At 38.0% G+C, this 17,042-nt stretch overlaps 1 protein-coding gene and 1 pseudogene across 1 annotated transcript in view; one reads left to right on the top strand and one right to left on the bottom strand.

The window, feature by feature from the left end:
* Positions 1-474: 474 nt before the first annotated feature.
* Positions 475-17,042, bottom strand: part of GHR (growth hormone receptor) — a 139,700-nt gene continuing 123,132 nt past the window's right edge. Inside the window, 4 exon segments of the mRNA NM_001003123.1 lie at positions 475-1,464; positions 1,992-2,061; positions 6,223-6,313; positions 9,261-9,426. Of these exon segments, the coding sequence (NP_001003123.1) occupies positions 493-1,464; positions 1,992-2,061; positions 6,223-6,313; positions 9,261-9,426 (1,299 nt within the window). The 3' untranslated portion in view covers positions 475-492.
* LOC119871551 lies at positions 9,823-10,792 on the top strand (annotated as a pseudogene).

Here is a 17,042-nt window from a genome sequence, read left to right on the forward strand (position 1 = left end):
AAATTTTATGTCAAAATAAATGTTTTACATATCCAAACTACTTTTTTGCCTTCTTACCTATAATTTTAGTTCCCAATCATTAAAAAAAAATTAGCCTGTGCTGATTTGCATTTCATTTTCCTGAACTTCAAAAGCCACCTGATTTTTCGCTTTTTCAAAAAGCATGATTTACTATACATTAAAAACAGCCATTCAATACTTAGTATCACAAAATTAACACCCACATTAACAAGACAATCACTGCCACTAAACAGTCTTTGAGACAATTCTTTAAAATATTTACAATTCACAATAGGAATATCCATCTGATTCGGCCTTCTTATTTTCTTTTTTTTTTTTTAATATTATGTTTCAACATTTCAGGAAAAGGCATTTAGAATCCACTCCCCCATCCCCCCCCGAAAAGGTTTAAACATTATTTTGGTTTAAGCACTCACGCCCTAGCCCACGCTTCACCATTAAATATGCAGCTCGTGGGAAACCAAAGAAAGGCTACGGCATGATTTTGTTCAGTTGGTCTGTGCTCACGTAGCCACATGATGAGAGAAACTCTTTGTCAGGCAAGGGCAAGGCAGTTGCATTGAGCACAAGGCCCCGCGGAGACTGGATGATGTGAATGGAGGTATAGTCTGGGACAGGCATCTCAGAACTCACAGCCCTCTCAGTTGTCCCAGACTGGCCAGCGGTAGTGGTAAGGCTTTCTGTGGTGATGTAAATGTCTTCCTGGTTAAAGCTTGGCTCTACACGTGATTCAGCCTCGACGTGAGGGGCCACAGTGATGCACTTTTTGGCATCTGCCTCACAGAAGTAGGCATTGTCCATGATGAAGTTAGCTTGGCAGAGTGAGGCCACTTCTGGAGGCATGTCACATGGAGATATCCCTGCCTTATTCTTTTGGCCTGGGGAAAGGACTACACTCCCCGCTGGAGTAATGTCGCTTACCTGGGCATAAAAGTCAATGTTTGCCAGTGAACTCGGGTTGCTTAGCTGAGTATGGGCAGCTTGCTGAGTTGACTCAGTTCCACTAATTAGAAGTGGTCTTGGTTTGTTTTCCTTCGCCAGGATAATGCTGGGCTGCTGAGTGGTAGGGGTAGTATCAGTAGAAGGTGAGTTATTTTGATTCTTCTGGTCAAGGCACAAGAGATCTACTTCCCCTTTTAACCTCTGTGGCTGAGCAACCTCTGAAGTACCATCACACACATCACTGGCATTAAAATCAGTCTCCAGAATGTCAGGTTCATAACAGCTGGTACGTCCAGAGTCATCATCCTTTGCCCCAAGGATGTTAAGTGATTTCTCATGGTCGTTGCTTAGAAGTCTGTCTGTGTCTGATCCTTCGGTCTTTTCATCTAGGTCATCAATATCCAGCTCAATGAATTCAACCCAAGAGTCATCGTTGTAGAATTCAGGTTTATAGTTGTCATGAATGGCTAAGATTGTATTCACCTCTTCTAATTTTCCTTCCTAGGAAACAGAGAGAAAATGAAATCTCTGAAAAGAAACTCACACAAACAACATTCAGAGACTAAATTTATGGTTGCAATAAGAACAATAGTAACAAAACCATATAATCAAAAACACAGTGTAGAACTTTTCCTAAAAAAAATGTTTTAGAACTTTTAAATATACAAGACATTCTCATAATTTTTTCTTAAAGATTTTATTTATTTATTCATGAGAAGCACAGAGAGAGAGAGGCAGAGACACAGGCAGATGGAGAAGCAGGCTCCACGCAGGGAGCCTGAAGTGGGACTCAATCCCGGGTCTCCAGGATCACACCCTGGGCTGAAGGTGGTGCTAAACCGCTGGTCCACCAGGGCTGCCCAACATTCTCATAATTTTAAGATATATTACTTTGAAACACTTTTCTCCAGAGGGGTTAAAAAGTGAAATGTGATACAGATAGCTTGCAAAAGCTTTCTACATAAGACAAATGGTCTTTAGGAAGCATTTGATTAGTGTTATTGATCTCTTAGATAATTTATTAGTACCTTGAGGAGATCTGGATCAATTCCTTTAATCTTTGGAACTGGAACCGGGGGAAGAATCAGCATCTTAATCCTTGAAAACAAATGAAATTTAGGTTTGACTTATCTGTAAAGTTATACATTCTCTTATTTCAAAAGATAGAAATAAAATATTGGTAGCATTATTACTTATTCCAAATATTCTGGTGCTCCACATATGCAGAATATGAGAAAGAAAATATTAAGTAGTAAATAATGGGGAAAAACTATAGAAAAAAAAAGAAACAATAAAAAAAGCCCTTATGTGAAGTCAATTTAAATAAAACATGGTTTCCTAAAATCTTTTTTCCCCTTATGTCTTTATTGAGAATCAGCATTAGTATTTGGGAATGAGAAATTTGATTCCATCTGAAGTCAACTTCCATTCCATCTATAAGGATGGTAATTTTAATGGACATCTCATCAGTAATTGGCAGAGAAGAGGAGGAAAGAAAAGAAAAAAGAAATGAAAGAAAGAAAAAGAAAAAGAAAGAAAGAAAAAGAAAAAGAAAAAGAAAGAAAGAAAGAAAGAAAGAAAGAAAGAAAGAAAGAAAGAAAGAAAGAGCCAGTGAACATGCAAATTATTTGCACCCTCAAAAAAGGATGGACTAAGCTAAGTTTACACCATGGCTCACTTAAATAAAATTATCTAAGATTGATATCATAAACCAGGTGTCATTGCCAGGTTCATTTCGGCTGGGAAATACTAAATTTGAAATATCTTTAGTATGGATCAGCATGGATCAGTATGGATCTAAATACCCAATTCTATGATGCCCTTAAATTTTCTGTTCTAAATATTTAAATTATTTTTTGACCATAATTCATTTCAATGTCTCTTCTACCTGTCTTGCATTTTATCATATCCCTAGTACTTAGAACAATTCCTGACACATAGAAGGTGCTCAATTAAACACATCTTGAATACATTTGAATGCCTCACTTATCTAGTTTGTTAATAGTGCAACTAGAATTTATGTCTTAAAATGAACATTGTAGCTCTGGAAAAAAACTCAGAGATTAGCTATTCCAGTCAACTCATTTGTTTTTTATGAGTCAGAGATGCCACTGTTGGGCAGGGATGATAAACTGCTTTTGGGAGATTAGCTGATATTCAACCTAATGTGAATGGACAGTCCAGTCTATTCAATAGGGAACCCATTCTCTGAATATTTCCATCTGCTTTTTTACTTAACCAAGGAATAAGCTGAATTCCATTTTTTAAATTGCTGTAGGTAGCCTCCACTAGGTTTACTTAGTGAGGCCAGTGTTAAAACAACTTTGTACTGATGAATAGAAGATATAGAAAAAATATAAATTATCAATAATAACTGCTACCATTTTTTTGAATGCCTCTGATAAACCAGACACAATAAGATATATTTTGCAATAACCTGTGGGCTGACAAATAATGGCCTGACAGCTAAATCTGGTCTGTTCTCTGTTTTTATAAATGAAGTTTTATTGGAACACAGTCATATTCATTAGTTTGCACAGTGTTATGACTACTTTCATGCCACAGTGGCAGAGTTGAGTAGCTGTGACAGAGGCTGCATGGCCCCAGAAGCCTAAGAAGCCCTTTATAAAACAAGTTTGTCAGCCATACACTAAACATTTTATTTAATTCTTACAACTACTAGGGAGGCAGATGACATTATTTGTGGAAAGATTTAGGAAATTTAAGGAATGCATTAAAATCATACACTAATACTTGGCACAGCTGGGGCTCAAATCCAAAGTACCCAACTCCAAAACCCAGGTCCTTTGCCTTCTGTCATGCTGTGGTGTTATTTGGTCCTGCATCTCTAAATGAATTCATGCCAGGATGACACACCTGGTGGCCTTTAGGCTTCAAGCAGGTCATGCAAATGAATGAAGCAGGCCTGCTGTCACGTCATAGGGAGGGTTGGGAATGGTGACAGAACACATGCCCTTACCAAAAGGAATAGTTGCCCCCTGCTTCAGCATATGTTGCCATGCAGGAATATCAACGGAGTCTCCCTAGATCTTTCAGTTTTTAAAGATGCCCTGGAAATCTGGATTTTTATGTGGGAATTCCCTAGTCTGTCAACATTTTGTAGCAAATCAACATAACATCAAGTAACAAAACATTAGGATCTGCAGGCAGGGTTTGGCTTTTGGGTGGCCAGTTTGCCACTTCTGTTTTATGCTGATCCAGTTTCCTGATTAGTAATAGCTGGAAGGCTGGGATGAGTCGGATGGTGGGAATGACTGAAAACAAAGTGCAGCTGAACTGGCGTGAAACTATGGGACTTTGCTCTCATTTTATTCAAATCCAAATTACATTATAAATCTTGCTACAGTTGATTCTCAATTATCTGGAAAATGAAAAGTGGCATGGACTCAACACTTCAAACAACATGTAGGACCTGATGCCCTTTAGAGCCCTAACATTTTGGGGAAAGCTGACATAAGTCCCTCCTTCTTTGGAGTATCATTTTAATCATTTTAATTATTAGAACTTCATGTTTGTTCCACACCTGCTGACAACTGTTTTCTTCCATTTTTTACTTTCATTGGAACATGGACATTTTGATCATGACAACGTTTTTATGGGTAAATGAAAGAACAAAACTAATTCTTTTCTACAAAGGACTTAATTTAGTACAGGAAATTTGAGAGATAAAGATTTCAGAACAATTTTATAATTTGGTAATTCTGACTAAATGTCAAAGTTAAGAACTTCATTATTCTCAGAAAACACTCTTATACAATGGTTACTATATTTTCTTTAGAATTCTATTTGTTGAGAGAATTATTTTTCTTTGAAATATTGTTAATTAATATAATTAAACAATGTAACAAATTTACATGGTCTTCACAATGACTAAAAATTGACAGCTATTAAAAAAACAAAAAAAATTGACAGCTATTGTTTTTTTTTGACAGCTATTGTTAAGAGTGAATTACTTTATATACATACTGGGTCTGTCTACTGTAGTTATGTATAAATTGCCCATCAACTGTATAAATCAATAAATTCAAATCAACAGAATAATTTGGCTCCTTTGTTGTTGGCATAACTTAAATATATAAATTAAAATTCTATAAATTTATTTACTACTTTTTCCCCAAACAATTGAAAACTGTATAATACTTGTGCTTGTAAAAAAAATGTTGCTCAAAGGTTAGATGCAAAATGAAATTTTGCATAATGAATTTTGTCCGTTTGGTTTATATTATAGAACTGAAGATGCAACTCTAATTAAAAAGCTTTTGTAATGTATTTACATAGATCCTGTTTTGATTTGTAGATGCCTCCTGGCTCAGCTGCAGAAAGTGCCTTCCGTTCTAGGTAGGGTGACTGACCATCTTGGTTTGTCTGGAACTGAGGGCTTTTTCAAGGCACAGGACTTTCAGTACTCATACCAGGAAAGTTCCAGGCAAACTGGGAGGGTTAGTTACCCTAGTTCTAGGAGAAGGGGCAAGATCAACCTCTTAATCTTAAAGACTTAAAAATACTGTAAATGTAAGAAAATTTACAATCAGTACCAATATCTTTTCCTATATTTTGTATTATAATTTCCTGTAGTCTGTGTGGAATTTCTTTTTTTATTTTTTATTTTTTTGTGTGTGGAATTTCTTTCAGGAAGAAAAATAGAGTGACAGCTCATATAGCTCAAGAGAAATTTAAGGGTCATATAATCTAGCATGCTTTTGTTACCCATGAGAACATACAGCCCAGAGAGGTTAAGGGACTCAAATGAGATTAAGCAGCAGTTGCAGAAATAATTACTAGGATCTGAGTCTTTTTTTTTTTTTTTTTTTTTTAGAATCTGAGTCTTTTGGCAACAAGAGAATATAGAACAGAATTTCTTTAAACTTAGAATTTTAGCTGTGTTTACAAATGTAGGATAACCTTGTTGTCCTAGAATGAATGGGCCAGTTTGCTTAGGACTTTGGAGAGATCAAGGGGCAGCTCTGAGATAACAGTTTTGTTAAGGGGTGCCTATCACAAGGTATGCAGCCCCTAGCCTCTTAATATGCTATACATCTTCCCAGATAGACCAGACACCCATGAATTCTCTATGATGGGCACAAAAAAGCTGTAAATGTATAACTAGAGATAACATTTTACTGCATTAATTAAAATTTTCACTCCTGATTTGCAAAAAAGATATCAAGTAACAAATGGAAACACATCTGGAAATCTAAACACTAGCAAAAACATCTACATAGGTTATTTCACACCTACCTTTGTTGTTTAGAAAATATGAATAAAAATAATATCATCGTTAGCCCAAATATTCCAAAGATAATAATTAAGAACCATGGAAACTGGAAGTCTGAAACACAAAAGAGTATTATCTCACTCATAGAATTGGGAATACTTGAAGTTTACATTTCACTTTTTTACATAAAAATATTTAATTTGTATTCATCTAGTGAAGTCAGTGATTTCTCTTGATAACCACTAAAACAGAATGTAATGACGTGGGAGTATTTTCTATTCCAAGAACATCTCTGTCCACTTCTTCAAATCCTTTCATATATGAAAAAACATCGAAGTGAAGAAAAAGCAAACAGTTGAAGCACAATCCATATTTATATCAAAAAATCCACAACAACTGTTTTAAGCATCTGATGTGTTCAGGGTATATCATTAATGGCTTCAGCTCTAGAAAAAAAATGCTGTTTGTTAACATACGACTTTACCCAAATAATGTCCACTTAGTTCCTCCCTCCCTCCCTCCCTCCTTTCCTTCCTTCCTTCCTTCCTTCCTTCCTTCCTTCCTTCCTTCCTTCCTTCCTTCCTTCCTCCTCTCTTTCTCCTCTCCTCTCCTCTCCTCTCCTCTCCTCTCCTCTCCTCTCTCCTCCTCCCTCTCCTCCTCCCCCCTTCCTCCTCCCTCCCTCTCCCTCTCTCACCTTTTTTTTTTAAATTTCATATGGTAATATATATTTTTTTATCCTCCAGACTGAGGATCCATCAAAAAGAGGGCAGCAGAGTTTCTATTTTTGACTCATGAAAAACTTCTTAAACATGCAGGCATCAATTTTACAGTTTACACAATATCCTTGACAGAAGTTCACTACTGGGGGCCCCAACTTCTATTTGATGGCAGAATTGGGGGGATTTGTTCATAAAATTTCATTGCTTAAGACCAAGTGCCTACCAGGTGCCTGCAGTAGGTTCCCAGTATTACCCACTTTTTAATTGAAACATAGTTGACATACAATGTTCTATTAATTACAAGTGTACAACATAGCGATTCAACAATCTGACACATTATTCAGGGCTCACGGTGATAGCTGTAGTCACTCCCTGTCACCCTACAACGCTATCACAGTAGTACTGGCTACATTCCCTATGTTGTACTTTTCATCCCTGTGACTTATTTATTTTATGACTGGAAATCTGGATCACTTAATTCCCTTCATCTATTCCATCCATCCTCCCCCACATGTCCTCCCCTCCCCTCTGGCAACCACCAGTTTGTTTTCTGTATTTATGAGTCTGTTTCTGTTTTTGCTTTGTTGTTGTTCATTTGATTTGTTTTTTTAGATTACACATATCAGTGAAATCACAGGGTGTTTGTCTTTCTTTGTCCGACTTACTTCACTTAGCATAATACCCTCTAGCTTCATCTATGTTGTTGGGAATAGTGAGATTTCATTCTTACTATATTCCGTTGTATATATGTGTCACAACTTCTTTATCCATTTGCCTAGTGATGGACATTTAGGCTGCTTCTCTGTCTTGGCTATTGCAATGAGGCCGGGGGGGTATATATACTTTTTAAAATTAGTGTTTTCATTGGGGAAACACCCAGTAGTAGAGTTACTGGATTGAATGGTATTTCTATTTTTAATACTCCATTCTCAAGACTCTATACTGTTTTCCTAGGTGCCTGCTCCAATTTATCTTCCCACCAACAGTGCAGGAGGGGGGTTCTCTTTTCTCCACCTCTTCATCAGGGTTATCTGCTTTACATGAAAAGACCAGTGAAATTCACTTTATTGTTGTTTCATTAAAAGTAGGATTTTTTTATGCTGAAATATTCCTTTGTTATTTTTATTTTATTTTTATCAAAATCCCCAAGGCAAATATTATGGATACTATAGAGAATTAGTGGAGCAGAGAATGGCATTTTGTATCTTGTGGTATCTGTAACTTTCTATCAGTAACATATTCAGGAATACAACAAAGCTAGAACTTATTTTTTTTTTTAAACATGGAAGGAAAAACCAATTAAAAGATCTATGCCTAACTGAATTAAATGACATCATAAAAAGCTTAAAGAGTGTGTGGCAAATGTGCTTTTTAAACCAGAATTTCATTATGTCAAATATTGTTTAAAAGAACAAGCCTGTTAACTAGAACTTAGGAAAAAATGATGCTACAGGCATTTTCATTTAAGTGCTCTTTAGTATCATGGGTTCTACCTGTAGCATCCATGCAGAAAGAGAAATTTAATTTCTCTATAGCTTGTGACTGTTTCATCAGCAAGCCTCAGCTCCTCATACATAGCCCTGTAAACCTTCTGTTCTTCACTATAGATGCAATACAGCTAATTCCCACATGGGAGTGACAACTTTATATACTTACTGTTCATTGTTAAGCAGATTTCTTTATTTCTGTATCAAAAGTTCTAATTCTTTTATTCTCAATTCATAGATCTCATTTCTTTGAACTTGAATTATCTTTGTATTTTTCATATGTAGGATCTTCAAATGTTCCATGTCATTCTGGCACATAACTAGCATACTACTTTTCAGGCTTATCTCCAGGTAAAAGCCGTGCCTAACCTTTCTGAAACCAATAAGTAGCTGCCATCGACTACGTATGCTGACACAATATTAGGCTTTCTCTTAGATGTCATATATCCATCTATCCATATGGATCCAGTATTTCTTCACTATGCATTTAAAAAGCATTTTTTTCTGATTATAAATGCAAAACAAACTCATTATAGATATCTTTAGAAATATAGAAACATAAACAAAAGAATCATCTGAAAGTCTGATATCCAGAGATATCCCATTAATATCTTAGTGCGTCCTCCCCTCTCTAGCTTACATCTACCTCCAGACATTTCCTGAATTAAATCATCACACACGAAGTTCTCCTTCTGCTTTTGTAATGAATAAGATCTGTTAAAAAGAGTGAACTTGAGGTCTCTCACCCTGACTTTTGATGCTAATGGATCATGGTCTGACCAACACTCTGACAATGTAGGCAATGTATTACTCTATTGACAAAATCCATGTTGGCTGCAATTTTAAATCTTTTACCTTCTTCACATGCAAATGGACTCATTTGAGGAAGTGTTACATAGAGCACCTCACTGAACTCGCCATATTTTTCAGAGTTTCGTTGTCTAGATCTCACACGCACTTCATATTCTTTATCCAGTCTCAACGAGTAAACTGGAACTGATGTTGACAATACAGGGTCCATCTTTCAAGACAAAATAGAAAACTTATTGGTTAGTAAGACAACAACTCAATGAGATAAACTCTATTAAGGTGCTTCTGTATTTGTATTCAAAATGAACTTCTGAAAAGTGGATCTTATTTTCCAGTGCACTGAGGGGGGGTTTGGACAAGGTCAGTGCCCGTGTGGCCACTGGCCGTTGCTCACAGGCTCTCCGATGTGCTGGCTGGTGGCAACCAGGCACAGAGCTGGGTGCCCATTGCAATGGCATGATTTAGCAGGGAGATGGCTGTCATTGGCTATTTTATTTTTCTTTTTGTGGCAAGACTCTCATGGAGCCTAGATATTTCAGGAAATCCCGTATCAAAGTTTTCTTCTTCCTAGAAGAAAGAACCTAACAGACCAGTAACAATGGGAGAAACGGAGAAATTTATCAAAAAAATACCCCCCCCAAACATCAGGCCCAGATAGTGTTACAAGTTAAAAATATCCTTCATGAAGAAAAAAGCTCTTAAGCAACATGGTGGATTCAGAAGCTCATGACAAGAGGCTACCCCTTCTAACATCTTCCCAACAAGATCTATCACCTCATACTACAAATGCTGGTGAAATGAAGCATTATTTGTGTGGTCACTGTGCAGCTTTCAGCAACGTAGCAATCACTTTTCCCACTCGGAAAGCTGTATGGAATCAAAACCTGGGATGCAGGGCTTCAGTTGGGGAGGGATGGTTTTTGAAAACTGTACCACGGAATCCTTCCCCCACTGATGCAGAAGACAACTATGCTGGCACTTACGTCTGGTCCATATGAGGATTTATCTTGCCTTCTCTGAAAGCATTAGTACCTCTGAGTTTGCAACCCACAGTGTGGCAACCGTGCTTGCAGGTACAACAGAAGCAATTTTCATTCCATTGGAAAGAGTTCAGATATTGCTTCAAGATCACAAGCATCATGACAAATTTACAAGCACTTACCAGGCTTTCAAGGCACTCAAATGCCATGGAATTAGTATTATAGAAGCTTGGTACCTGTTCTTTTCCATAATGGATTCAGGAATGTCCTTTCCTTTGGCCTTCTAGGTCCCATTAAGGAATATCTGCCTACCACAACAACTCACAGCACTCATTTGGTCACAGATTTTATCTGTGGAAGTCTGTTGGGTGCCGTGTTGGGAATCTTGTTTTTCCCAGTGAATGTTGTGACAACTCACTTGCAGTCCCAGATTGGTGGAGAATTTCAGTCTTTTCCCATGGTTTTCCAGAAAATCTGGCTAGAGTGGGACAGGAAGCTGATGAATCTTTTCAGAGCGGCTCACCTGAATTACATTGGTGTCTCACCTCTTGGGGAAAAATCAATGCAACTTATGAGTTTTTGTTAGAGATTATATGAAAACCATCAGTTAAGTGCCATTTATTAACTGAATAGACCTAAGAAGAATGCAGCTTGACCTTGTTCCTAATTGGCCAAATACAACTTGGTGTCATAAGTTCAGGGCACAATGAAGTATGGGCTAAGCTGTTTTCTTGAAGCACCAACATAATCAGAATAAAAGGTTCTAATAGGAAAAAAACAATATAGTGCACTAGCGGAGTTTGCTACTTAAAGAAAGATGGAGGCAAATAACTTTCTAAAGAAACGTTTTGTTACATAGATCACAGTCCTCAAAGTTGTTTTGGTACAAACCCAAACATAAAATAGATTTGTTTAAATAACTGTAGCTCTATCTGTACTGGGCTGTCAGATATTCTATACAAACAAAGCATAATAGAATTATAGTGGGAGAATGGTGGGACTATAAAGAAAATTACAGACATGTTGCTTACCCTTTGGATATTACAGTTTTGTAGGAAGGCATAAGAACAGAAAAAAAATCCATATTTCCACACCAAAACAAATTATAGTCAAACGCGCGCGCGCACACACACACACACACACACACACACACACACACAATCTATTCTTTGGAAATTCTGGGTAGTCCTTCATAAGATCACAGAATTGGAAAGTGTCCTAGAAAAACCATAGTTGTCTAAATTATTCTATTAGTAGCAATTGCATATTTATTCTGCTTATTCTAGAAAGTTTAAAGGTACCTCAAATGGTTTGCTATTAAAAATTTATAAAGAAATGTCACCTGAGTCCTTGGTAATAAAAACCAAGGTCCCACAACCCTTACGGTCAGGATCTTCTTTTACCTGCCAGGGGGAGGGTAGTAAGACTGTTAGACCCTTAAGACATAAAGCTATCAAAGAGGTAGACCCCACTAATGATAGTGCTTTCCTTCAAGTCAAACACTCAAAGCAGGTATTCAATATGGATTTTTCAAGGTGGTCTAGCTGGATGTTTTCAGATAGAACACCTTGCTACCATTTATAGAAAACTAGGAAAACGTGTATTTTCAACAGCATAGACTTTTCACATTAAAAAGATTCTCATAATTTAAGTTAGAGGCTGGGCCTGCAGCTTCTAAAATAAATATACATTCACCTCAGTTAGCTTGTAGTCACAAGGTCCCTATTTTTTCCCACATGTACATGGGATGTTTAGTTTGTATCTTTCATTGAAGCTTCTTCTTCTTCTTTTTAAAAGGTTTATTTATTTTAGGGAGAGAGCACGAGGGGGCATGCATGGGCAAGGTCGGGAGGGAGGGGCAGAGGGAGAGGGAGTGAGAGAAACCTAAGCAGACTTTGTGCTAACCACAGAGTGTTTGGATCTCATGACCTGAGCCAAAACCGAGTCACCGCTTAACTGACTGTGCCACCCAGGCACCCCTGAAACTTCTTCATACGTGATATATTTGCATGCCTAAAATACTTTTTAAAAGGCAAGATTCTGAATTTTAAACTTATTGGTTTCCCTAATATATTTTTTGAAACATATGTGTCCAGTTTTGAGGCCCAAATTTCTCTGTTATTATAACCAATATTATTTCATTACAGATTTCACTAATAACAAGACCAAACAGAGGCCCTCAGTGATTTGGTCTATGGCTTCCTCTTTATCTTCCCTCCAAAGCAGTCACACCAAACTCGGTTTCATTTACATGGCTCCTACTACCTGCATGGAACCCTGCCACCTGCCTTTGAGGGAATGTCTATTCTCAGCCAATCCCAGTGCAAGTATTGCTTATATTCTTTTTTTTTTTTTAAAGATTTTATTCATTTATTTCAGACAGTGAACAAATGGGAGAGGGGCAGAGGGAGAGGAAGAAGCAGACTCCCCACTGAGCAGAGGACATGGGGCTCGATCCCAGAACCCCAGGATCATGACCAGAGCCAAAGGCAAATGCTTAACTGACTGAGCCACCCAGGCACCCCAGTATGTTTATATTCTAAGAAGTCATTCTTGGCACTTTTTCCTACTCCATCCTGACAGTCACATCTTATATTACTTCTTATACTTATATTACGTTGCTCAAATTTCTATATTACACCACAAATTCCCTGGAGCAAACAATTCCTTCATTATCTTTGCATTTCCAAAGCCCAGCATAGTACCAAGTATACAGTGGGTGCTCAGGAGATGGCCCAACCAATATGGATAATTCTATAGCACCCATTCCTTCTTTATTTTTTATTTTTATTTTTTTCCATTCCTTCTTTAAAAAACAATACATCCTTAACCTGATTTAGCAGGTAAATAGTTATAAACAATTATATCATCATTAGTATTACTTTTATATTAAAAACGTACTTTTAAAAAAGATTTTATTTATTTATTCATGAGAGACACACAGAGAGAGGCAGAGAGAGAGGCAGAGCGGGAAGCAGGCTCCCTATGGGAAGCCTGATGCAGGACTTGATCCCAGGACTCTGGGATCACGACCTGAGCTGAAGGCAAACACTCAACCACTAAGCCACCCAGGCGTGTTTTGTTTTGTTTTGTTTTGTTTTGTTTAAAGGCACAGTAATAGAAAATTCCACATTGTCAGTGGTAACCTGAATCCCCAATACAAGCCACAAACACTAGCTTCCCGCTGCCCCATTTATGAACCTCACTTGTTCTTAAGCTTATGGCACTTGTGCTCATAATCAATTAGATTGTGAATTTTCTCAGCAGAGGTCAGTTCTTACAGATAAGCCCTTGGTATTCATGACAACTCTGAGACACTTGTAAGAAATGCCATGATGATGTAACTTCACTTATAGAAGGTGGGTGAAGTAAAAGTTAACTGACCCTTTTGGACTCACATAGATATGAGATTTAGCAGAGATGCAGTAAGTGCAGCAGAGTCAAGCTGGGATGCAACCTGGAATGGTCCCATGCTCCCATGGACCTGGCTCAGAGTGCGAGTGTCGTATCTGTGCGTCAGCTGAAATACAGCTCTATCACTGGACTTTCAGGGCTTAAACTATGATCAGTAAATCTATGGATGCCAATGAAGGTAAATCCATGTATGCTAATGAATTCACATCTTTGCTTTTCCTAGACTCTCAAACTTTTTGTTTCAGGACTCCTTTACACTCTTAAAAAATATCTAGTTCATGATATAATTCAGAGCGTGAATCAATAGGGATTGGTGATTATTTGGATATAAGGTATAAGAGCAAGTTTCTGATTGATGTCAGGACAATATTCTCTTTAATTTGAACAACTGTATGGACATGTTGTCATTTACTGAGAGAGGGAGAGTAGGGAGGCAGGAGGAGGTTTGAACATGTTGCTTTTTTGAGATGCCACTGAGGCATCCCTGTGGATATGTCCAAGTGTGGAATGCAAAAATGAGGTCAAGGTGGAAAGACTGTGCTAAGTGCCCTCATGTGTTGACATTAATACGGTGCTTTCTATTTTTCCACTAGCTTTTACCAAATGGAGTATTTTTTTTAATACTCACAACCACTATGTGAAACAGAGAAAGTGAGCATGACCAGTTTTACAGTACAATGAAATACTCTCAGCAATAAAAAGGAATGTCACACTCAGCAATATGAATGAATCTTGTATGCATTGTGAGGAGTGAAAGAAGCTAGAATCAAAAAGGTTATTATATCATTCCATTCCAATGACTTCTTGGAAAGGGCAAAACTACAGAGATGAGCATACTGGTGGGTGCCAAGGGTTCAGGTTTGGGGAGGATTTGACTACAAAGGGACAGTATGAGGAAATTTTTTTGAAGGTTATGATAAGTTGTTCTGTATCCTGATTGTGATGTTAGCTACAAAGGTCTATGGGTCTGTCAAGACTCACAGAATCATACAGGTAGAAGGTGGATTTAAGTATGTGCATATTTTTGAGTATCTATTCAAAGAATTTTAAGTGAGGAGTGTGTTTTAGAATGATCATTCTGGCTCCAGTGTGAAGAATAGATCATATGCATCAAACACCAGAAGCATAAGACCTGCTTGGGGGAATGCTGTATTAATCCAGTCAGATAGGACTCCAATTGAACTAGGATGGTAAACATGGTAGTTACTTAAAGGTTAGTTGCAATGTGGAATCGGAAACTGTATCAATGAATCTTCCCTATCCTGCTACATTAAAATCCACCTTTTAAAAAAAGATTTATTTATTTATTCATGAGAGATACAGACAGAGAGAGGCAGAGACACAGGCAGAGGGAGAAGCGGGCTCCTTGCAGGAAGCCTGATGCAGGACTCAATCCTGGATCCCCGGATCACAACCTGAGTCAAAGGGAGGTGCCCAACCACTAAGCCACCCAGGCATCCCCAAATCCACCTTTCTATCTAGTACTTTGAATGGATCACCTCCCCACCCATTATTTTCGTTACATCAAGTATTAGTCATTTGGAAAATATTGGTTCATTGAGTTGCGCAAATTTTCTAAATGTTCACACATTTTATTATACAATATAAAAATCCACTTTAGCTAATATCACCATGGATCTCATATGGAAAGTCATCAAAGACTGGGAAAGCTATCAAGCTCACTACTGCATATCCAAGTTTTCCAAAATTTTAATTTTCCTTTGAAAGCTCAAATTTCATTGGTAACAACCACTGTCATTGTTTTTCTTAAACTAATAAGCACACTTCATTCTTTTTCAAGAAATGTTTGCCCAGTATTTGCCAACTTCACTATGAATAACCATCTATTAATTTATCAGTTGTTCTTTCAAGTAAATATGGTGTTTCATGCAAAAAGCAGCTGGTTCAGCTGGCAACTCAGCCATTTGGGTGCTTTATTAAGACAATCATCCATAGCTCAGTATGCATCAGAAGTGTATTATGTGTACTTGACATGTGTTCACAAATATTCAAAAGCTATGTCATCAAAGGTTGAGATTTAATAAAATTAATAAAATGTGCAGCTTCCTCAAGACCACTCTAATGTAAAGCTGGCTTTCTCCCCTTTACTGTAAGTGCACGGTGGTGGCAAGCACAGTGACTGTCAGTGTTGTTTAGAATGACCGCCTTGATTGTGTTCAGGTGACAGCAGTGTTCCCACCATAGCTTTTGAACCATGGATACAAATCTCATGGTGAAAAAAGGAAATAACCCTTTTTTTTTTTTTAAGATTTTATTTATTTATTCATGAGAGACACAGAGCGAGAGGCAGAGACATAGGCAGAGGGAGAAGCAGGCTCCATGCAGGGAGCCTGATGTGGGACTCGATCCCGGGACCCCGGGATCACGCCCTGAGCCAAAGGCTCAACTCAACTGCTGAGCCACCCAGGCGTCCCAAGGAGATAACCTTTTAGTACTTGTGTGAAGACAATCTTGATCTTGTGGACTCCCTGAAAGGGTCTCAGGGACTCTCACACTCTGAGAACTTCTGCCCTGGAGTACCCAGCACAGTGCCTTCTGCACAGTACTTATTTCAATATCAGTTGCTGAATAAATGTTTCACTGAAAACTTGAATTTAGAAAGTTTTATTTGACTCAACAGCCGACCGGGATTTTTTGCACCAAGTTAATGGAACAGATATCTAAATTAAAATGATTCTGAGGGGCACCTGGGTAGCTAAGTGGTTGAATGTTTGCCTTTGGCTCAGGTCATGATCCTGGGGTCCTGGGATCAAGTGCCGCGTCAGGCTTCCCAGAGGGAGCCTGCTTCTCCCTCTGTCTATGTCTCTGCCTCTCGCTCTGTGTCTCTCATGAATAAATAAATAAAATGATTCTGAAAACAGCACCTCAAAGCCCACTATTTAACTGCTCACAGCTGCTCCAAACTTAACTTTAATGACAAAATTGGCTTCCTTTTCAGCCGATCACTGAATGGACAAGGCCTGCTGTCTCAAAATTCTGGGAGTGAATCTGCAAAGCCACGGGGCAAGACCTGATGACTGGCCAGAAACGACTTGGCCAGGGCTATGACTCTGTGGTTAGACTGATTTAGAATTAGTTATATTTGGAGCAGCAAGATAATCCTGTTTTTCTTCTTGTTGTGTGCCATGTGGAATTTATCTAAGTGCCGAGTTCCCATACATATGTCAAGGAGGTGAACAGTTCAGAGGTCAACGACTACCATGCTGCTTGCCTGCATCAAAACCTCTAAGCTGGATTCTTCCTCTCTGAGATATGTAACAAAATCACCTTCTGAAAGCTCTAGGGGACAAACCCTCTTCCTCTGTTTCCTTCCTGGAGTCACTGAAGAACTTACATTAATGAGGATCCTGTAAGTAGTAGCAACTAAAATCACGGGAGGATGTTTAGCCATAGCTCATTGTTGATCTTGATC

This window comes from Canis lupus, chromosome 4, assembly GCF_011100685.1.
Source record: "Canis lupus familiaris isolate Mischka breed German Shepherd chromosome 4, alternate assembly UU_Cfam_GSD_1.0, whole genome shotgun sequence".
Lineage (NCBI taxonomy): Eukaryota > Metazoa > Chordata > Mammalia > Carnivora > Canidae > Canis > Canis lupus.